The sequence below is a fragment of the Phalacrocorax aristotelis genome, chromosome 1, assembly GCF_949628215.1.
Source record: "Phalacrocorax aristotelis chromosome 1, bGulAri2.1, whole genome shotgun sequence".
NCBI classification, from domain to species: domain Eukaryota; kingdom Metazoa; phylum Chordata; class Aves; order Suliformes; family Phalacrocoracidae; genus Phalacrocorax; species Phalacrocorax aristotelis.
Window position 1 is genome coordinate 183,175,730 of NC_134276.1, and position 24,673 is coordinate 183,200,402.

Sequence of the window (24,673 nt, forward strand, 5' to 3'; positions counted from 1 at the left end):
GAAATATGGAATATCTTGAAGACTGTTAAACATTTACTTGTAGAAATATTATTGTACTGAAGTGTGTGGAATTGTTTTGGCATATTAAAAATTTCACTAGACAATGCTATTTTCATATGAATAGTGAGAGTAATCCTTAAAATACTTTGATAATTATAAATGGCTTTAGGCACGTATAGTTTTGCTGACTGTTGTGGCTCTGCTTATGTGGTTATAGTGTATGTTCACAAGTCTGGTAATCTCCATATCCTCATATTTTCATATTGTTGAGCTTACACTGCAACATACACACACACACTTAAAGATACCTTTCCGTAAGATTTGAGCATCTATTTTTGTAGTCTTTTACATCATGAGAAACCTTAAGATTATAAAACTTACTAACAGCGTTACTAAATACTGACTAAAAAGCTAGCAATCAGAAAACACTTTAGATAAGACTCTTGTCATTTTTGGTGCTAGATGCCCAAAAGTTATAAATATAGTCCAAGCTATACACCTAGGCTCCCTTTGAGCTCCCCTTACACTCAAAAGAACGAGGTTGGCAACATTACCATCTTTTAGTCAATGTAGGATGGTTCGCACTCTGAATTGCCTGACACATATCTGTTCGCTATAGAAACAGTCTAAAGGACTGGCTGAGGGCAAGGCTGTGGTGTGAAATCTTGCCAGGGCGCAACGCTCCATAGCACTGTGCTGGAATCCCACCAGGTACACACCCTGCCTGGGCTGCTGAGCATGCCCCTGTCCTTTCTGGCACCTCACTACCAACCTGGTTTCTTCTCTCTAGAAATGTCAATCCTCTCTGTTTAGGCAAACTAAAGTTGCTATTTTAAACTTACACGTGTGGTCCTCTAGCTGCCATTTGGTTAGAGAAACTATAAGTCACTGTGAGATCTTAACAAAAACTAAGCAGTGGATTTGACTAATTCAAGAAAGTAAGAACTGTGTTGGCAAAGAGCAAATTGGAACTGAATATATGTAAATCAAGGCTGCAAAGTTAGCACTACATGCTATCAGGAAAACATACATTTTTCACATAGATTTCTAGGCCGCTAGAGATATACTTTTCATCTAATGCACATGCACACAATGTACACGTTTAGATTTTCATGTGGATCTGCAGCTGTAAAGTGCAAAGATAATTGATACAGTACACTGCTGCTACAGTACATTCCTAGTCACACAGAAAACATTAAATAACATTAAGAATAATATTTATATTAATTTAATAATAAATTGCAAGATTATGCTGTAATGTCTGAAAAAATGGAATAAAAGAGACTCTTACCTCCTAGTGGAGGGCCTATAAGCACAGGGCAACATTCCACGATGGTGACAAGTCCAACCGCACTGGAAAATCTGGCAGCCCCAACGAGGTCCATCAATGTCTCAAAAAGAACGCTGCTAACCATTCCAAATGCAAACCCAAAAAATACAGCGTATATCACCAAGCCAGTGTAATTTGTTGCCAGAGGGCACAAGATATGACAGACGCCATTGTACAAGACAGCAAAACTAAAAAAGTACTGAATCTTTGGCCGGATAAACTTGGAGTTTGCTACGAGTCCCATTGAAGGCCTAGCAAACATGTCTACAAAGGCTAAGATAGATAGCAAAAATGCAGCAGAATATTCATCAATTCCCTTGTGCTTGGCATAAGGAGCCAAGAACACTATTGGAGCAAAGAAACCAATAAACATAATGACGTTTCCTGACAAATAGATCAGAAACCCTCTGTGTTTGAAGAGGGACAGATCTAGATATTTATTCATAGTTTGCCAAAAAGACTTCTTGTTGTTTTTGTGCAAGGTAGAATCTCCTGTGCCTTTTTCAACATCTTTTTTCACAGGAAGGACTGTTTTCGGTCCAACAGGTCTCATAAGTGACCCAGCCACACAGCAGTTCAAAAGAAGTCCTCCCAGAATGAGAAAGCTTCCTTTCCAGCCAAACGCATTAAAAAGGAATTGATTGAGAGGTGCCAATGTGCTCAGAAAAACTGGACTTCCAGCCATGGCCAATCCATTAGCAATGGGACGCTTCTTATAGAAATACTTGCCAATCATGGTCAAGGCAGGCTGTAAGTTGAATGCTAAACCCAGACCTAAACAACACATAAAAGACAGTATTATTGAAGGTCATGCACTAAGAACTGTATCACACCTCTTTCAAGTTATTTTTAAAATGACCAGTATCTAATCCAGTGATTCCCAATGAAGACAGAAACCAACTAGCATCAGAGAATTAAATACAGCTTCATTGCTGTCCATGTGTGTTAGTGCCAAGACTATGTCACGGTGGCATTCTGCCATTTCCTCCTGCAGCACTGGAATAAAAGCCAAAACTCCTTGTTGTGTTTCAGCAATGATAAAGACAGGGCATCACAGAAGAATGATGGTATCAGTGCCTTGACTCACCATTTTTATATTTACTAAGCTATAATGCAATTCTCTCTTGGCTCATTTCACAAAAGTTATTAAATGTCACCTTAGCTACAATGAATGCAAGGTGTATTTAAATGCATAAATCTCCTCATTTCTCATTTCCAGCCCTATTTAAGATCAAACTTGTGTACAAAAGTGGAGCTTAAAATGGCTAATTACTTTGGAGCACATTCAGCTCCACTTCCCTACATATGAAGTCACTACGAAAGGAGGAAGAGTTGTAGAGGACATGCATGGGAGCAGTCATCAGGTGAGTGTATAAGCTGACCTTCTAGGTCTTTTCCCTGTGTTAAGATGTCTAGGCAACAAGGTCTAAGTAGCTACGCATCTGCTTGATGGCACAGGAGAGTTTTCTTCTCATACACGCATTCCTGGACACTGTTTTTATTCTTTCAGTGAGCTCCAAGTTTAGGATGTAAAAACCAAGAGCTTTAAGAAATAATCACTGAATAAAGAAGGACTCCTTTAGACCTAACATAAAGAAAGATGAGCTTGTATATAACAGCAATTATTATCTCATCCATTGATTACCTGCCAATATTTCACTTCATTTGCCTTCCTTATTCTGAGGAGGTAGTTTAAAAAAAAAACCCCACAACCTTTGATAAGGAGGTTATTTAATTTACTGGCTTTATGACCACTTTAGTTCATTGCCTTAGGGGATATCCAGGCCTTTGATGATACATGAATAATTTTATCTGGGGATTGTCCCCAGGGTATTTCAAACAGAAAGCTATTGAATTGAAAGCTGTTGTCTGTGAGAGTGTATGTATGTCCAAACCTACAGAAAGCTGGTACTAGCCTTCATATTTTTACTAGAATTCTGCTAGCCTCTTGCCACCCCATTTGAAGTGCAACATGACTGAAAGCTAAAAGAATGAATGTGAAATTCTACACAAATGACTGTAATAAGTGCTGTCACAAGCCAATCAATTTTTATACGGTAATTACAGTGCAGTGTGGAACAGTACATACATACAGCAATTATTGAATAAAATCATCAGTTGTTCCTGAAATACCCTAAGAAATAATTTAACATCATACCAGCTAATTTAAAGGATTAGATAGTTCAGGTAGCTGAAATGAACTGATCTTGCTACCTTCTTGGTTTGCATTTGTACAATGCCTTGCACAGTGAGTTCTTTAACAGTAAGACTTATTGGTAGAACAGTCTTAGAAATAATATTATAATAATATAATAAATATAATGTAATGTAATGTAATATAATATAATATTTCCCTTTTAAACAGGACTCTTACCTCCAACAACACCAATACATAGATAAAGTTCCAGGACGCTATTGCAGAAAGAGGAAGCAATCATACCAAATGAACACAGGATACCTCCTGCTATCATCACAGGCCGGCTACCGTACTTATTCACCAAAATGCTGCTTATGGGACCTGTTGGTAGAAAGAAAATACATTAACAGGTAACAGGTAACTCCATCATACATGTCTTTGTGTTTAGGATATGTTGGAATGCTGTACTCTTCCATCCCTGAAAATGCTTAGCTGTTTCTATACTGATTGCCTTACAAATGCACTCTGTGAGTTTGTGGACACATTAGCCTGGATGTGGATATATTGCCTCCATGACAATATATATGTTGATTAGTCATGGAGATGGATCAAAATATTAAAGACATCAGACAAGCAAGAGGGATTGTTACAGTTCACAAGCAATCAATACTGAAATTGGTCAATGGAAGTTTTGAAAGTGCAAGGACTAAAGAATTTCAGGTATAGGCAGATATCAAAACTCCACAGAGCAGGAGGAACCTCCAGGCAAGCAAACGAATAACTGATCTTAATACTGTAGCATGTCCTGGACCCCTACTTAAAACTACACATACACTTAAAAATATTGTCAAATCAGAATGTAAATTTCTGGCTCCTGAGGCTCATTTTCCCATACCTCATCCAGAAAAGAGTGTTAATGGGCAGTAAGATTACTATAGGTTGTCTGGGAAAATCTAAGATGTGGTTTAGCATAAAGACCTATAAACTTTGAAAATATTGCTACACGTCCATTTTTCAGTTTCAACTGCAATTCAGTTTATGGTGTAATTACGTCCATACTAAACAAACAGCTAGTGTGCAATTTAGCGTGACATGCATTATATGTTTTTTAAATGACCGTGACTAGAATAGATGGTGTACTACATATCAAGATTAAGAGGTTGTCAAAGCTCTTTAGGTAAACCTGCATACCATCTGACTGGGCTATATCTGGCCCAAACCATTACGAATAATGTTGCTTTCACAATAACTAAATTTATCCAATTCAAAAATTAAACTGCCCCCCCCGATAAAAAGCAATAAATTTCAAACTCAAGATAAAGCAGGCACCTGGCATAAAGTGGAATGCCAAGCTCTGCATGTGATTTCATGGCAAATCATTCACTGTACTGGTAACAGTTTTAAGTTTCTCTCTTTATAAATACCTAAAGGAATAAATGCCAGAAACTCCATGATGTGGAAAAGCCAAATGCAACGAAATAAAAAAGTGTATTTTCATAGGTACAGTGTTATTTTAGATTCCACTGTTTTAATTGCCTTAAATGTATTAAAGTATTATTATTGATGTACTGTAAGTATTAATTACTAATTGCATATCAACAACAAAATTCTTCAGCATATGCCAAATGATCAATTTTTAGCTTACTTCCCTACAGAAATAAGCTTCTACAGTAATGTTGTCCTGTGCCTGCCCGTCTTTTCTAATAGCTTGTGAATCCAGAGGTCAGTTGGAAATTAAATTGACTGAAAAGCAAAGATTTGAGTGATGTTTAGATCTTATGGTTTGTGCATTCATTAAATAACTTGGGTTACAAGGATTCTAGGGCAGGGTCTGATTAAAAAAGGAGGTCCCTGCCCAAGCAGCACAGACACTGGCCAATACACTCAGCTTTCCACCAGTAAAAGCAATCTCTCTTCTTGTTCAGGCAGCTGTGCCATTCAAGGTAGGCGGGGGCACAGAGGATAAACAGGGTGGCTATTTTACTGGGAAGGTAAAGGATGCTAATACTGAAGGCATTAGGGCTCATCTTCCAGACATATAAACACAGGAGACCATGCTCTGCTGCTCACTGAACTGCAGTTTCAGCATAACCTCATATTGAAACCAACAGACTTGAAAATGCACAGCATGGAATGGCCCACCAAATATACATCAGCCCAGAGATTTATTAAAAGACTTTAAATCACATATGAAGCACTAAAACATTTTGCTGACAGCTTATATTATGAGATACTTAACACTTCTTTATTTCCATTTGGGGGGAACCGTGGAGCAGAACAGTGATGAGGTGGGGTTTCTCCTTTGAGGCCATATGGAGAAAGCAGTGAAACATGAAGGACGGACAAATTGTGCTCCAAACACTTCCCAAATATGTCATGCTTACTTCTCCTGTCTTAATAAACTTGTGTTCTCATAACTATGCTGAAGCGTAACTTCGATCACAATATTTTTTATTTATAGAGCTATGTTTGGACAATCAGTAGTTTGGCTTGTGTTTGAATTAGAAAGAAAGCCCCTTTGAAATATGTGAACAATGCAAATATTACTCTGGGTCAAAAAAGCCCCTTGAAACTTGAACTCTTTGTTTAACTCAAAGCAAAAATTTTCATTCCTATATCTATTAATATTTATATTTTTGGAAATAAATTAGATTAAAGACAATTTTCTGGGGAAAAAAAAGTTTTAATTGTTATAATTGCTATGACACAATAACAGTATTTCACTTCAAAGACCAAAATAATGATTTTGAAAATTATTTTGAAGTTCTTTTTCTTGTGATGAGATGGAAGTATTTACAAAACTGTAAATGAAAAATTTGTGCAGTATTTGTTAAAAACTGACCTCCCCCCAAATTACTGCTGTAATAAACGTTGCCTTTCTGTAGCCTTAAAATGTTCCTTTGCTGAGCCTTAGAAAAAAATGTAGGAAAGAGGCATCGTAGCAGGTAAATATTTGACCATACTATTTCCAGATTTATTCACTACAGGCAGCACCTTAAATTGTATCCTTACATAAATACATAAATACTTCAGTTATGATGTAGATAGATCTGTTAGAAATCTGTTTCTTTTCTCATTAAACAAAGACAGCGTGAAAAGTCAGAAGGATAGGTGTGAGACCAAATAAAAAAGATGAGGTAAATCCACACATAGCAGACTATCAAGTGTTGGAAAGAAAGGAACGGCATTAAAAAAGAATTTTGTGCAATACCATTTGCTATATTTTTATCATTTTAAATAAAGTTATGGATCAAAAAGCATTGCCCAGCACTGACAAAATTTTCCATACATAATCAGGGACAAAAATGAGCTCTGCTGTAATATTCTCCCCAGAGGAATACTGACTATAATAATCATATTCTTTAATACTGTTCCATCAATCCTTCCTTCCTTCCTTCCTTCTCCTGTAGAACAGGAAAATGAGCCAGATTCTTGTTTGTTTAAGGGTTTGGAGAAGTGGGTTTTTTTTAGTGTTTAGTTGGTTGGGGTTTTTTGGGTGGGTAAGTTTCATAGTACAGTCCTCTGAGGGAGATCACTTTGCAAACAGTTACTTATTAGGAATAAGAAAATTGGACCTCTACAGATCTTAACTGTGGTGGTTAGGCCAGGATTGTAAGTTACAGCTTTTCAGATCAACGCATGGAATGCTAGCCTCACCTACAAGACCTGTTAGCTAGAGGTCAAATATGGATATACTAATTTACGAAGGCAGTGGATGAAGACACCAGAGTAAAGACAAAGTTGGTGGGTCTGAGCTCTGTACTTTTAAATGACCTAAATCTGAAATGTATTATGAATTTAAAATTCCTTCAAACATCATATTCTCTTTGAGATGTTTTCCTTAAGTTAATGATGTGCATTTACCACCACAGCTCCATTTAATTTTGGGTTTTCTTTTAGGATATTCCAGTATTTTGATTTAAAATTTGTGCGTGTGGGAAATATTAATTGTTCTCTAAGCCTTAATATTAGTTTAAGCTTACTCCCTGAGTTATCTAGGAACCCTTCCAATCTCATGAGTGGGTTATGAATTTTCTGGTTACATATATGTATATACTTGGGTTTGGAGTCTCATAAAACAATGCATATTCATACCTTAATGTATATGAATCTACATAAATTCCAGCTGTATGCCTGCCATCTTATATTTTATAGCCATGCACAAATATCATTTCGCATCTAACAGCTTCTACAATTTTTTAAGCAGTGCTCACATGCCAGCATGAATCTATATCCCTTGCATATTTTTTTCTTTTTAGCAGAAGGAATATTAAGCTGTTTAAGTACTGTAACACTGCCAAAATCATGCTATACATTAATGCACATTAATGCACTAAAGGACTGCTGGATCTCTGAGTCTACTTTTCCGAAGCCTTAAGTAACTACATAACAGATGTTAAGTCAGGAAGCCCACAAGAATATTTACTCTGATCTCTCCCTTAGCACCTACAAACCATCAGCCACAAAAGACTATACACTCCCTAAAACAAATTTAAGGCCATTATCATAATACACTAACAGTCTCCTCGCTGTACTTTTGTTTTATATCTTTCTGTTTGAGGCAAATGACCAGACTGTGAGAAGGAATAAGACAGCAACTGTAACCAGTGCCACTGAAGAACAGTTTCAGGAAGGGCTGTACAGCAGGATATGAATACTTTAGAAGAAAAGATAAAATAGCAGCTTTTCACATTTTTCATTATATGTCAAGGGAAAGATGGCAAAAGTCATTTCGGCTATGTGAGCCGAGACTGGCTCATGCATTTGGGAGCTGTTTATGGTGTTTTATACAAAGCCTATAATAATGTGACATCTACATTCTGTTTTGATGGCTCAGCAGGACATTCACTTGCACATCTGTATTGTGCAAAATGTGAGGACAAAGCTGCTTCTGTTGGTCTTCAGTGAATACCAAGTCCTCTTGGAAGAAATGTATTGCTTACAAATGAGATTAATTATTTCTTAAAATAACAAAGGGAGCATTAATCTATATTTTCCTCTCACTTCCAAATTTAATTTTTCAATCACCATTTAAATCATCCTTCTTCTAAGCCATACTGTTATAAGTGAAAAGCAATTAAAAAAGACTAGATAACTGAATAAGTAGATTTAAAAAGCAGATATTTGAAGAAATAATCACTTTTTCCCCCTTAAAATATGTTTATTGTCTTAATATGGTGTCGTGGTTTAGCGGCAGCTCAGCCCCACACAGCCGCTCGCTCACTCCCCCACCGGTAGATGGGGGAGAGAATCAGAAGGGTAACGCTCGTGGGTTGGGATAAGAACAGTTTAATAATTAAAATTAAAAGAAACAACAGTAGAAATGCAATGTAAAGGAGAACAACGAGAGGCGCAAAGCCCCGGGGGAGGGGGGAAGGGAGGGGAGAGGGGGAACGAACCGCCGGAACAAACCGCACGCGCCGCAGCCGCTCGCCGCCCGCCGACCCGACGCCGCGCCGCCTCCGCGCTGCCACTGCCCCCCCTCAATATACTGGTCATGGTGTCACATGGTATGGAATGAACCTGCCATTGGCCAGTCGGGGTCAGCCGCCCCCACCATGGCCCTGCCCCTCCCCCCCCCCCCACCGCCACGCGGCAGAGTGTGGGAAGCTGGAAAGGTAGCCGACCCCCACAGTGAGGAGAATTAACCCCTTCTCAGCCAAAACCAGCACATTCTCCACCCCTTATTCCATACCATTTACACCATGCCCAGGTCCCATATGATGCAATACAACTGTACCAACCACCACCCCTCCCCTTCCCATCCTTTAACATAATACACAGACATCATTCCCTTAGTTCATGGACCTTCCCTGTAAAATGTCCATTAAAATGTCCATTGAGTTCACCCAGTCCATGACTCTGGGCTCCATCTGTTGTATCAGCCTTTCCGGGTGGGAGAGATGGTGTGTGGCGTTGGGTTGCTGCATACCGAGTCAGTCATCGTTCCATCACTGCTGCACGGCTTGTTTCATAGTTGATCCTCCGTGGTTTGGGAGGCTCGTACTCTGATATCATTGATACAACACAGAGGTGACACACAGTATTATATAGCAGTTCACATTGTGCCATTCAGTTCATTGACTGTTTTCACCCAAAATCAAATCCCCTTGAGGCACACATCGGATTTCTCCATCCTCCCGCATCACCCACCAAGTGCACCCAGGACCTCGAGCAAAAGCAATCCCACGAATGGGTTTGCCTTTGCCGGAGGCAGGAAGAACCCAGACTGTTTTGCCCAGCATACTTTTTGTGTGCACTACAGGGACTCTATCCCCTTCCACAGTATGTAGGATTTCTGACTGGGCAGGGCCAGCTCGGTTGGCAGATCCCCTCGTGTTGACTAACCATGTGGCTTTTGCTAAATGTGTATCCCAGTGCTTGAATGTTCCACCCCCCATTGCTCTCAGTGTAGTTTTTAACAGTCCATTGTACCGTTCAATTTTCCCAGGGGCTGGTGCGTGATAGGGGATGTGATACACCCACTCAATGCCGTGCTCTTTGGCCCAGGTGTCTATGAGGCTATTTCGGAAATGAGTCCCGTTGTCTGACTCAATCCTCTCTGGGGTGCCATGTCGCCACAGGACTTGTTTCTCAAGACCCAGGATAGTGTTCCGGGCAGTGGCGTGGGGGACAGGATATGTTTCCAGCCAGCCAGTCGTTGTTTCTACCATTGTAAGCACATGGCGCTTGCCTTGGCGGGTCTGTGGGAGTGTGATATAGTCAATTTGCCAGGCCTCCCCATATTTATATTTCAGCCATCGTCCCCCATACCACAGAGGCTTTACCCGCTTTGCTTGCTTGATTGCAGCGCATGTGTCACATTCGTGGATAACCTGTGCAATAATATCCATGGTCAAGTCCACCCCTCGATCACGAGCCCACCTGTATGTTGCATCTCTCCCTTGATGGCCTGAGGTGTCATGGGCCCACCGAGCTAGAAATAGTTCACCCTTATGCTGCCAGTCCAGATCCACCTCAGCCACTTCAATCTTGGCAGCCTCATCTACCTGCTGGTTGTTTCGATGTTCTTCAGTGGCCCGACTCTTGGGGACGTGAGCATCCACATGCCGTACCTTTACAACCAGTTTCTCTACCCGGGCAGCAATATCTTGCCACAATGTGGCAGCCCAGATGGGTTTGCCTCTGCGCTGCCAGTTGCTTTGCTTCCATTGCTGCAGCCAGCCCCACAAGGCATTTGCCACCATCCAGGAGTCAGCACAGAGATAGAGCACTGGCCACTTTTCCCGTTCAGCGATGTCTAAGGCCAGCTGGATGGCCTTTACCTCTGCAAACTGGCTCGATTCACCTTCTCCTTCAGCAGTTTCTGCTACTTGTCATGTAGGACTCCATACAGCAGCCTTCCATCTCCGGTGCTTTCCCACAAGGCGACAGGACCCATCAGTGAACAGGGCATATTGCTTCTCATCTTCTGGCAGTTTGTTATACAGTGGAGCTTCTTCAGCACGTGTCACCTCCTCCTCTGGTGATAATCCAAAATCTTTGCCTTCTGGCCAGTCCATAATCACTTCCAAGATTCCTGGGTGACTGGGGTTTCCTACTCGAGCCCGCTGGGTGATCAGTGCAACTCATTTACTCCACGTAGCATCAGTTGCATGGTGTGTAGAGGGGATGTTTCCTTTGAACATCCAGCCCAGCACTGGCAGTCGGGGTGCCAGGAGCAACTGTGCTTCAGTACCAACCACTTCTGAAGCAGCTCGAACCCCTTCATATGCTGCCAATATCTCTTTTTCAGTTGGAGTATAGCGGGCTTCAGACCCTCTGTATCCCCGACTCCAAAACCCTAGGGGTCGACCCCAGGTCTCCCCTGGTGCTTTCTGCCAGAGCTCCAGGTAGGGCCATTCTCCCCGGCTGCAGTGTAGAGCACATTTTTTACATCTTGTCCTGCCCGGACTGGCCCAAGAGCTACTGCATGGACTATTTCTCGTTTAATCTGTTCAAAGGCTTGTCGTTGCTCAGGGCCCCATTTGAAATCATTCTTTTTCCGGGTCACTTGATAGAGAGGGCTCACAATCAGACTGTAATTTGGAATATGCATTCTCCAAAAACCCACAACGCCCAAGAAAGCTTGTGTTTCCTTTTTGCTAGTTGGTGGAGACATGGCTGCTATTTTGTTGATCACATCCATTGGAATCTGACGACGACCATCTTGCCATTTGATTCCTAAGAACTGGATTTCTCATGCAGGTCCCTTCACCTTACTTTGTTTTATGGCAAAACCAGGTTTCAGAAGGATTTGGACTATTTTCTCACCTTTCTCAAAAACTTCTTCCGCTGTGTTGCCCCACACAATGATGTCATCAATGTACTGAAGGTGTTCTGGAGCTTCTCCCTGTTCCAGTACAGTCTGAATCAGTCCATGGCAAATGGTAGGACTGTGTTTCCACCCCTGGGGCAGTCAATTCCAGGTGTACTGGACGCCCCTCCATGTGAAAGCAAACTGTGGCCTGCACTCTGCTGCCAGAGGGATTGAGAAGAATGCATTAGCAATATCAATTGTGGCATACCACTTGGCCGCCTTTGACTCCAGTTCGTATTGAAGCTCTAGCATGTCTGGCACAGCAGCACTCAACGGTGGAGTGACTTCATTCAGGCCACGATAGTCTACTGTTAGTCTCCACTCTCCATTAGACTTCCAGACTGGCCATATGGGACTGTTAAAGGGTGAGTGGGTCTTACTGATGACTCCTTGGTTCCTCAGTTGGTGAATGAGTTTATGGATGGGGATCAAAGAGTCTCTGTTGGTGCGATATTGCCGCCGGTGCACTGTTGTGGTGGCGATTGGCACCTGTTGTTCTTTGACCTTCAGCAACCCCACCACAGAAGGGTCCTTTGAGAGACCGGGCAAGGTAGACAGCTGTTCAGTTTCCTCCGTCTCCAAGGCAGCTACACCAAAAGCCCACTTGTAACCTTTTGGGTCCTTGAAATACCCTCTCCTGAGGTAGTCTATGCCAAGGATGCACGGAGCCTCTGGGCCAGTCACAATGGGGTGCTTCTGCCACTCATTGCCAGTTAGGCTCACTTCGGCCTCCAATACAGTTAGCTCTTGGGATCCCCCTGTCACTCCAGCAATGCTGATGGGTTCTGCCCCTATATAGTTTGATGGCATTAAGGTGCACTGTGTGCCGGTGTCCACTAAAGCTTTATACTCCTGTGGGTCGGACGTGCCAGGCCATCGGATCCACACAGTCCAGTAAGCCCGGTTATCCCTTTCCTCCACCCGGCTGGAGGCAGGGCCCCTCTAGTCCTGATCATGGCAGTCACAACTCACTTCCTGTAAATGTGAATCAGAAGTCCCTCTATTACACTTAGAAATAAAATCTGCGCTTATACTCCTCTGTCTGGGGACTTGCTCGCTGGAAACTGGAGCAGCAGCTTTCCTGGAAGAGCCTCCCTGAGTGACTGTTCTTCCTTGCAGTTCATGTACTCGTGCCTGTAGGGTCAAAGTAGGCTTGCCATCCCACCTCATCATGTCCTCTCCGTGGTCACGCAGGTAGAACCATAGGGTGGCCCGTGGTGTGTATCCCCTTCTTTGAGCCAAAGGACGCTTATTCCTAACAGCTGAGACACTGCTCTGTCGAGGTGGGGAGTAGGACAGATCTTCTTTGAGTTGCTGGACCTCTTGGGATAGTTTCTCCACAGCAGAGACAAGCGAGGAAGAGATATTTGTGTCGTAATCCCGGAGTCTATCTATCACCTCTGCCACCGTTGGTGTCTCATCATCTTTCCAGGACATCACTGCCAATGAGTTTGCATGCAAAGATGGTGCGCTCCGTACAAACTTCCGCCACATGGGTCGTGTGCACTCGGCTTCATCTGGATCTTTGGATGACCGTTGATCGTCTAGGTCACCATAAATCACCTCAAACACAGCTAATTCCCTGAGATACTGGATGCCTTTCTCCATAGTTGTCCATTTTCCTGGGCGATATGTAACATCTTCTTTAAAGGGATACCTTTCCTTCACTCCAGACAGGAGTCGCCTCCAGAGGCTGAGGGCTTGTGGTTTTTTTCCAATTGCTTTGTCAACGCCCCCTTCCCCAGAAAGGGATCCCAATTGTTTGGCTTCTTTTCCCTCTAGTTCCAGGCTACTGGCCCCATTATCTCAGCATCGGAGCAGCCAGGTGACAATGTGCTCACCTGAACGACGGCTATAATCTTTTTGCATATCTCGCAACTCCCTTAAGGACAGGGATCGGGTGGTCTCTATTTCATTTATTACTTCTCCCTCCTCCCCCCGCGATGGCCCTGGTTCTTCATCATCCCGTTCTAAACAAGTTGATGTCCGCTTCCAATATTTCGTCTTGTGTATGGGGGCAACTGATACTGGTACGGGTTTATTTTCTGAGCTAGCTCCGGTACTTGTTGTGGGGGTTTGAGTGGCTGCAGTGCCTGTTGTCAGGGCTGGATTGTCTACAGTGCCAGTCACTTTGCATTGCAATCCAGAGACATTCTCTTCCCCCTGGGGGCACTGAATACTGTTGAGCAGGGCTCGGTATGCATGGGCCAGGCCCCAGCATGTTGCAGTTATCTGTGTCTCTCTGGAGTTCCCAGCGTAACAACATACTTTCTCCAAATATTCTACTAGTTTTTTAGGATTCTGCACTTGTTCGGGGGTGAAACTCCAAAACACTGGGGGTGCCCACTGCCCTAGGTATTTGCCCATGCTATCCCACATGCCCTGCCACTCGTAACTATCAAGCCTTGGGGCAGATTTCTGGGTGATATTCTTAAGTTGCTTAGTCAAAACCAAAACAACATGCCCAAAAACTAACAATAAGTGCACCTTAACCACCCAAGGATGTTCAAGATACAAAAACGTTGTTGTAACAAAGGCACAGACATCATAGAACAAAGTTGCAAAGGTACTATTCTGTATTTCCTCCATATAAAATCTCTCAGAGGAGGAGGTATAATTGCTAATTGCCTCAACAAGGTGGTATCCGAAGTACAGTAACGGTTTCAGCAAAAACCCCAAATACCAGGTAAAGCTGAAAACGAGTGTTTGTATAACAAATCTTGTAGGCAAAACATTACTAATCACAGCAGAACACAGCAGACTCAACAAACCAGCACCGATTTTTAACACCAACTGCAAAAAGGACAACATGGTGCTGTGACCAGCAGCTGTTGTTATCTCCAACCCTTGAGCCCCACGTTGGGCGCCAAAAAGACTGTCGTGGTTTAGCGGCAGCTCAGCCCCACACAGCCGCTCGCTCACTCCCCCACCGGTAGATGGGGGAGAGAATCAGAAGGGTAACGCTCGTGGGTTGGGATAAGAACAGTTTAATAATTAAAATTAAAAGAAACAACAGTAGAAATGCAATGTAAAGGAGAACAACGAGAGGCGCAAAGCCCCGGGGGAGGGGGGAAGGGAGGGGAGAGGGGGAACGAACCGCCGGAACAAACCGCACGCGCCGCAGCCGCTCGCCGCCCGCCGACCCGACGCCGCGCCGCCCCCGCGCTGCCACTGCCCCCCCTCAATATACTGGTCATGGTGTCACATGGTATGGAATGAACCTGCCATTGGCCAGTCGGGGTCAGCCGCCCCCACCATGGCCCTGCCCCTCCCAGCCCCCCCCGCCACGCGGCAGAGCGCGGGAAGCTGGAAAGGTAGCCGACCCCCACAGTGAGGAGAATTAACCCCTTCTCAGCCAAAACCAGCACATATGGTTTAAACATAACTCGAACATTAAATTTTCTTTTTCAAGAAATGGACTGCTTGCTGTTTCTGTGGAAATGAACTGAGGGCTCAAACTATGCACTGTAAATTTAGTTACATTCTTAGAGATACAAAAACACTCATATACACACACCTATCCATTTATTAGCTTTTTTTTCAGCTCTAACAAAATATACACTTCAAAAAATTACCTGACTCTGGAGACAATCCAACAATTTTATGTCTAGTATCTCCAAAAGCTTAAAGGATGCAAACCAGACAACAATACTTCCGTTTCATAATAACTTGAGGTAATAATACAGGCAGATCAGTTTTAAGCCCATGAAATAGAATAAATGAAGATTTATTTGGCATAAATCTATATCTTGCTCAGATCTCAGGTACAATAACATTTATAAGTCCAAATATATTAGGATTATTCCATTACTTTATAAGAGGAAGAGAATCTATGACACTAGAATTCTTGCTGCCTTTCCTCTTTTCCATCAATTTTTTCCTTCCAAAAATGAAAAAGAAAATATTTACTTTAGACGGTTCTCTTGTAAATAGACACCACTTTCTGTGAGGGATGAAAAAAATGTTCTGCAACTTAAATGTATAATAACTAGTCAGAATGGTTACAACAGTAGGGATTGGTCTGTAGCAGTATCAAGCTGCCACAATTGCCTTTATATGCAGAATAAAGAATAAATAATCTTTGGGTATATTCTATATTTATATTTGCTGTAGGAATGAAAGTTTCTTTAAAAAGTATATGATCTAGGATTTAGTGTTTATTTGCGCTGGTCTGATTTCTCATTGCTATAGTACAGTGATGTGGATCTTTCACATCTGTGATTTGTTTCACATACAGCAAGCGCATTTATGCTTTTTATTTTGCTACCTGCATTATTTTTAGTATGGAACTAGAGATGAACCTTCTTGATATAAAGGTAATTTTTAAAACATATATTGACAATGTCATGCAGTGTTCATAGTGTCATTGATCAAAAGCAACCTGAAATGACTCAATTTGAACAATATGACATTTATTTAAATAAAGTGAATTGCGGAAAGAAGTTGAAAATATTTCAGATTGCACTAATGCGATATTGTAGATTGCATCCTGTCAAGTGATTTAAACACAAGTACATTTTCAGCCATCTGCTCTGCACAGTCGATGCAGCTATCTTTCCAGTCCAGCTTTATTTTTTATTTCTGTTTCCTACAAGGCTGGAAAAGCACAAGGAGTTCCAAGAATTAATGTTAGGATAAACTACTTGCTAATATCAGTTGGGCTTGCTTTTTCTTCCTTTTCCTTTTCCTTTTTTCCTTTTCCTTTTCCTTTTCCTTTTCCTTTTCCTTTTCCTTTTCTTTTCTTTTTTTTTTTACACAAAATATAAAATCCACTTGTAGGAGCTTATTTGCTTTGTTTGGCAAAGAATCCCTAATATTTTCCTAAAGTAAAGCCTTATCTTTCACGTTAGAAAAACTCTTTCAGCAAGTACTTAGTACTGCGATTGGAATGTCACCTGGCATCCAGAGGAAAAGCAACCCAGAACTGATTCTGATAATGTTTAAAACCTGTTCATTACTTTGGAAAACACTTCAAAAATATGCTGCTTTTCTCAAGCAAAACTAAGTCAAAATACTGAGCATTCTGTGCCAGTCAAGTGCAAGTCAAAAACTTTTGACTAAATACTTTCACTACTCTTGGATAGGCATTTGTAGAAGGCAGACAGAAAAAAAATCCAAAAAAATATGAATGGATTTGAAAATATTAAGATATCATGCAATTATTTTTGTGTTAGATTCTTCATCCCATTTCTGGGAATGGTAACCTGTGTTTCTGGCATATCCTATGCAGTTGTGTAACAGCAATGAAGGTAACATAGTTCAACAATTATTGGAAAGCTTTCTCTGTAGTTCCTCTGTGCATTCATTGGTGGTTTTTTTCCATTTCATATAATGGTTACAACTGGCTGCACTGATTCCATAAACTTAGATAATATAGTAACCTTGACAAAGAGCAAAGAGCAAAAATTCTCTTGCAATAAATATCACCAAAAAGAAATGTCTAACACTGAGTTAGGGTCACTAAACTATGAGGTAGGATAGCTCAGCAGCTGAAAGCACAGCATGCCAGGGAGTAAGCAGGCAGTCGTTCAACCATCCATCACACTTTTCTCACCACTTCCCCACCTCTAACTACATTTCCTCATTGTCATTCCCCTGAATGCACACGTTCTCACTTGTGTCCTGAAGGATCCTTGAATTCTATTAAATTTCTATCTTTGGGTTACTAATGAGGATTAATTTGACCTTCAGGTATTCCTAAGGACTTTTATAAGACATACAGTAATTTTGTGTGTGGTAACTCATAGAAGCCTGGCTGATGGTAGAGAGCGCCTCAACGCACTGGCTACTTCTTCATGGTTCCTCCTCCGAAAAGGCTACATCTGATGGTTTTGGACTGGTGTGCTCAAGTCAGGAACACGTCTGGCTGCAAATATATTTGCATGTCTGGCTGCAAATAAGCTACTAGAGAGTGTCCAGAGGAGGGCCATGAAGTTGGTGAAGGGTTTAGAGGAGAAACTGTTTAAAGGAGCGGCTAAAGTCACTTGGTTTGTTCAGCCTGGAGAAGAGGAGACTGAGGGCAAACCTCATCACGATCTACAGCTTCCTCTTAAGGGGAAGAGGAGGGGCAGGTGCTGATCTATTCTTCCTGGTGACCAATGACAGGACCCAAATGGCAGAAAGATGTGCCAGGGGAGGTTTAGGTTGGGTATTAGGAAAAGGTTCTTCCCCCAGAGGGTGGTGGAGCACTGGAACAGGCTGCCCAGGGAGGCAGTCACAACGCCAAGCCTGACACTATTCAAGAGGCATTTGGACAACACCCTCAGACACATGGTGTGAATTTGGGGTTGTCCTGTGCAGGGACAGGAGTTGGACTCAGTGATCCTTGTGGGTCCCTTCCAACTCAGGACATGCTATGATTCTATGATACTATATGAGCTGTCTTTTTCATGAAATGTGCAGAAGAAACAAAATATGAAATCAGTGATGCTGGTGCTTTCTCTAAATGTATTGCTTTTATGTAGAAATTACAGATCCTTGATTTGCTTTAGTATTTTGGTTTTTTTTCCAATGATAGAGAGGCATGAACTAAGAGCATTACTTATTTTGATTAAACCTGTCATTTGGCTTATGGGCTTTTCCGTGTTTCCTAGGGTGCAAATGTGTATGGAATTATGGAGCACATAATGCAGAAAACATCTTCAAGTTTGCAAATTACTCTATATCTACATATTTTAAAAAGTTGGAAAATTACCCAGTTTTTAATCAAGGAGTAGCCACGCTGATTATTATTTACATGGATACATATCAATGCTTTATATTATCTTTTGTATGCTCTGCTACAGAATTTTTTTCATAAAAGGCTAAAACACTTGATCACAAAGCAGAAAAACTTTAAGATTATTTATGACATTTCTTTTGCAATTAGCAATATGAAAGTTCATAATTTTTAATAGGAAATGAGTGTAATTCTATGAGCTGCTGAACACTCAGCAGTTTTCAGAAACATTTATGGTCACCAACTACAAAAAAAGAAGTTCTGTCCCAAAATTAATTGCCCCAATTTCACATTGACACATTTATTGTGAAATGAAGTCAGATGAAGCAAAACATTTCAGCATTTTTTTAAACTTTCCTTGTATTTGTATTCCTGTTACCTTCAGTATCACTGAGTAAAGTGAAGCTCATGCATAGATACTTGCAGGAACTAGTCTTTCAACTTGGAAAAAGGCAAGAAACAAGAAAGAAGAAAGGAGGGAACAAGCTAATGACAAGATGGAACCAAAGCACCTGTAAGAGAGATGCATATAAATAGAGACACTGTAACACCAGACACATATTTTTCACAAAGTGGCCTCCATGCCTCTATAATAGGGATAGCTGGAAATAGCATCAGTACATGATGTGTGCATCGCAAACGGCCTTCTCAGAAAAATGTTCATTTTTTTCTCAGAAAACCATTGCAACCAGCTTGTAACTTAAGGAGTAAATGTCATGTAGTGTAGGTACATGAACATTAGAAAATTCAGTGGCAAATATGAGGTACTTGGAAGAATTAATGAAAGTTCTGCAGAATAAAAGAAAATTATTTTTTAAAGTTTCGTATTTAACCACAGTTAACTCCTCAAGACTTCATAGGCTTGCATGAATCTAAATTTAAAGCCGCTTTCCAGACCCAAAAAATGTCTTAGGGGTTTCTCTTAAATAATATTATTGTTGACATGCACAGTGAACCTGTGCCATTAAAGGTTACTTCTCTTTCAAATGAAAAAACAAACAAGGACTTACTCGCTTTTCCTCTCTGGAAATACAGTAAAGATAATAATACTAATATATAAATACTAGTATATGTTTATATTTACTATAGCAGTAGTTAATATTAAGACACTAATAATAAACTTCGTTAAATTTATGTCTTTTTCCGGTTTCACCAGGAATTTCAGCAGGCATAACCCTAAGTATAGAAATGCTCTGATGAAAATATTTAGTGGTTTTCTTCCAGAGGTCTCATCCTTGAAGTATTATCCATTCACATCAGTGGCTGCTCCTTCTTTCTCTGATGATGGCTGCAATTGAAACACTTAGCTCAATTGAAACATTGGCAATATCTGTGTTTGAGCACTTGTACTGAAAGAAGCGTCACATTTTTGAAAATATTAAAATAAATCCTATCATCTAATATGTCTGCTTTCAAGGAACAAAGGAAAATGAATACTAATACAGAACTAGAAGTTCATTTATAGCTATCCAGTATTACTACTAGATTTCTACTTCAGAAATAATATTACTAAAAAATATAAATAATATTACTTAAAAATCACTACGCTCCGACATAGAGACTGTATATTCACACAAACACACACACAAAAAAACCCAAACCCCACCCCGCACTTTTCCTCATCTGATTGTTGGACTCATAATGATAGAAATGAGTTTGTTTTTCCTGGGATAATAGAAAGTACTCATCCCATTTACAACTATTTTTCACCTGGAAAATTCTGAACTCACTCTCTCAAAGAACTTGAAAGTTTGTAACTGAAGAAGACTTGGTGTTTAGTACTTTGTGCCTTGCCAAAGCAGATTACTATTTTTAGCTACAAAACATGCCTTTACAGCTTGCTAACTGTGTGAACCAGATTGCCAAACAAGTTCTGTATATTCTGCTGTTACAAAGGGAAGACATTTTTCTACATTGTTGCAGGTCATAAAACTGAAAAGAAAGAGGTTACAATATACCATTGGCACAATTACAGTCATACCAACTTGAAAATAAGAGATATGTTGTTAATCTCAGATCAAATTGTTGGGAAGAAAGTATTGCTTGCAAATATTTATTTTAATTCTTCATAGACATTTTCCTAAACCACACTATTAGCTAGTTACAAATATTTCCCTTTTTTCTTTCTTCCTCTTTGAGGCGTGACTGTCTTTTCTACAAATCTGCATGCACATGTGAACACAATATTCGCAAATGTTCATTACTCACCACTTCCTATTTATTTTTCCCTATTATCATTCATTATTTTTATACACCTTCTTAAAAATCTCTGGCTACTTTTCTTGGAAGCAGAACAATACTTTGTGATTTGGAAGCCTAGCAGACAAGACAGAGAGCAGAAAGTCATAGCAAACACTTTCAGAAGACCTTGCGCAGGCTATTTAGTAGTTCTTATGAATGTAGGGTATATTCTCTGCAACTCAAATAATTACATTTTTTAGATAATGCATTCACTATGAAAAATTCAGCCAACTTCAGTTAAGATTAATATTGTCATTTGGATTTCTCTGTCTTACAAATTGCCCATCATATTAATGTTCATACAATATCCCATTTTCACCCTGCACATCATCCTACTGTTTATTTGTTTTCTTCGAGAATAATATTATAACTAACTCAACTTCAAAATGATTCCTTATATATTGTAACAGGCAATAATATGCAATTTCAGAGAAAGCAGAAGATACATGCTTCTTCCTCGTTGCTCTTTCATCATATTCCTTTCTGGTCTCAATTTTGCACTGTATAATTAAACTTCAAATTGAAAATACTCAATCTACTACCTATGATATTTCCATGGACCACTTACTGCGAATTACGGATCATGAGTGGATCATTAAATCTCATCTACATATTCAGAATATATGCAATGAGAAGTATAAATCTGGATGTATTTATAACTTGGAAGTGTCCTGAGAAGTCATCATATTTAGGTCATTGTCAATGACATTGTAAGATTATTTCCAAATGCATTTGCTATTTAACACATCTGTATCATTAAGCTCAAAGTGTACTTTATAGAAAAATAATTCTAAGCCATTATTTTATCATTATTTTAATTACAATTGTATTTTTAATAATATCCAATAACATGCATGTGGTGACTTTCAGTGGTAACAATTAGAAGCCTAGGAGTGGGAATTTCCCAAACTTCTTTACAGCCTGCAAGATCATGTTTGAAGAACTGTGTAAGGTAAATATATGTGAATAATATTTAGTTCACAACCGGCTGGGGAATGGGACTAGGGAGGGAAGTGGGAAGAGGGAAGAGGGAGGGGAAGGGGAAAGGAAAAGGAAAGAGGAGAGGGAAGGGAATTTATTTGTGTTTTAGAGATATACAAAATGGGAACTGAGCGTTCTCATTAGGTTTTGGCACCTAAGGTATTTAGAGTGTAAGTACAGGCAATGGTAGTATGTTAATGGCATCGTACCAGGTACAGAATTTGCATTCTCCCCAGTATTTTGCAAAACGGGAGACTGAGAAACTGGGGTGCGGGAAGACATAACTACATTCAGTTGTCAGTTAAAAGTCAGAATCTTTGGAGGGGTTACTTTGTGTCTTTTTTTTCCTGTTTTCAGACAAATGAAAAAAAAAACATGTACGTATATTGAGAAAACCTGTTTAATTATAGAATGATATGTAAAGGTAACACTGAATATTTGTCTTTCAGGTCAAAAAGACTAAAAGCCATATAAACTGTTGAATGGCTAGAAACATGAAGAAAAAAATCCAAACTAGGATAATGAAAAGTCAAAAGCTATCAAAAGATTATCTTTTTGATCAACAATAGTAACAAGATTTATGTGATGTTTTCCATCTTTCACTGCATTTCTTTATTTCAGCTGTGCCTGAATGAGTAGCCTTTATTACACCCTAGAGGAAGCAAAACCTTTGGAGACAACTTAGTGAACAGGTACAGAATTCTGGAAGTGTTCCACAGGTTCAGATCAGAACATATTCCTATTTACTTAAACTTTAGACAACTCACATATAACTGCTTTTAAAAAGTAATAATCTTCAGGAAAATATTTACTGATTAATCAATAATTTCAGAATGAGTTCTAATTTCTTCTCTCCTTGCTCTCTTTTCCTTGCTTCTCCCTAGCCTTTTACAGCAAAATACACATGCCTGAGAATAACACCCTCTCCGATAGCATTCGAAGGGAAATCAGATACGTTTTTTTTAATCTATATGTTATCTGAGTGGATTTCAGTTTATCTTTGCATATACCCATGAACACCTCACATACTTCTTATCATCGGAGTTGAATTTGTTGTCAAGGTGACACTTTTAGATTTCCATCAACAATGGAAAGAGCTTTGCCTGATGGGTCTCTCAAATTTTCAGATGTTTCCTCCATATAGTCACATGCCACTTCTTTTGTGGAGGGGATCATCAAACACACTTTCTATGGACTGTAATCAACTAAAACATGACGATGTCCTTTAATGAGGGAGAAAGTATGCCTTCCCCTGTGAAAATAATATTTCATAAAATATGACCAAGTAACGAATGAAAGAATCATGAAAAATTAGTAGAGGAAGCCTGGGACTTCAGCAGTGGAAAAGTCATATATTATAAGGCAGTTGGGCAAAAGTCTTTATGGCATTTGTGTTTTGCCTGGACTAAAGAGGAAACGACACATATAATGTTCTACACACAGTCCTTTCCCTTGTAGCAGCAAAGGATACCTCTCCATAGACGAGGTCTTCTGAAAATGGGGGTGTGGAGGGGTGGAGGAAGTCTAGATCACATCTGCTTACATGAACAGGGAATATTTGAGCTCTGCTGCAAAAAGCAACATGAAGTGGCTTAGTGACCTAATACCATTGTATTGCACTTGAAGACAGTATTTGTGTGGTTTTTGAACCAAACATATTTTCTTACCTAGTGTGAAGGAATAAAACACCCTGCCACTGGCAGAAACCTTATTCTTCACTGAGTAATGTTAAGCAGCTTAATTCTAACAATTGTGAGGTATCATAAATTCAAAATAAATTAGTGCCCATTAAAATATAGGCGTCTCATGATTTGTATTACAGATGCTGCCTAAACATCATACATTCCTAGAGTCACCTTTCATCTGAGGAGTTATGTTGATATTCTTCATCCAGAACATATTAAAATAATCCAGTGAAATATACCCACTTCTGCAAGGGTTTAACTTGTGTACCTGTGAAGAGACTATTACTTAGGTTTACTAATGAAAGAATTATTTTCTTCCCACAGGAGGTACTATGTTTCTTTAGTAAGTTTTAATACATCTTACTGAAAATCACTTGGTTAGAAAGTTGACTGATCTAGGCAATATGTACATCTGAAGACCTTGACAGGTAAATTTTTTATAACATTGGGAGAAATGATCCAGAAAAAAATTCTATGATTCTTGTTCTTAATCCCACGTGCCACTTCAGCTCTAGTTCTCTGAGCATAGGCTCAAGTGCTTTGCACTCAGGTTATCGTTTACATTTGAGTAAATAAATATGAAACTCCTCTAAATCACAATGGCAATGGTTTATATAACCTTGCACACTCTTACACAGGTATAAACTATGGCACTGTGTGAAAAACATCAGATTACATTCTCCCACAGTACATGTGGGATAGAATCACTCCCACATGTACTATCCTTGCTATTTGATTTTTAAGGAATGATAATGAAATTGGAACTAGCATTGCATGAAGCACTCTTATGCTTTAACATCCATTTTATTCCCAAGCTGAAATAAAAATTTCAAGTCTCAGAATTTTCAATTTTAACTCTTCAGATAAGTCATTCTGAAATATCTCAAATGTCTTCTGTCGTACAAATAAATGAATTAGAAATGTAACTATCTTGCATTCCTATGATCTAGTTCTTCCTCTCAGCTTTTCAAAATAATTTCAAACATATTGTTTCAGATCATTCAGTACTATATTGCATTTCATTACCAAATCTTCTTAAAAATTGCAGCTTTACAGTTTGTTAATTTACTATAAGCCCAATTGCTGGACTGTGCTGCTCATTATTGTATGCACTCACATAACACACGTTGGACGTTGCTCTGAGATGAATTGCCCTATCACATTCTGGGAGGTGTAGTCCTGCAAGTCCAGCCATTAGGAGAGAGGGGTTTGCGGGGTTTTTGTCACACCATTATTTTTTTTTTTAGATTTTGTGTAACTT

The 24,673-nt window shown here is 40.0% G+C and overlaps 1 protein-coding gene across 1 annotated transcript in view; it reads right to left on the bottom strand.

Annotated features, from left to right (window-relative positions):
- SLC16A7 (solute carrier family 16 member 7) overlaps positions 1–24,673 on the bottom strand; it is a 95,466-nt gene that overhangs the window by 8,941 nt on the left and 61,852 nt on the right. Inside the window, exons 3-4 of the mRNA XM_075080939.1 lie at positions 3,705–3,848; positions 1,292–2,104 (exon numbers count right to left, since the gene is read on the bottom strand). Of these exons, the coding sequence (XP_074937040.1) occupies positions 1,292–2,104; positions 3,705–3,848 (957 nt within the window). The remainder of the gene's footprint in view (positions 1–1,291; positions 2,105–3,704; positions 3,849–24,673) is intronic.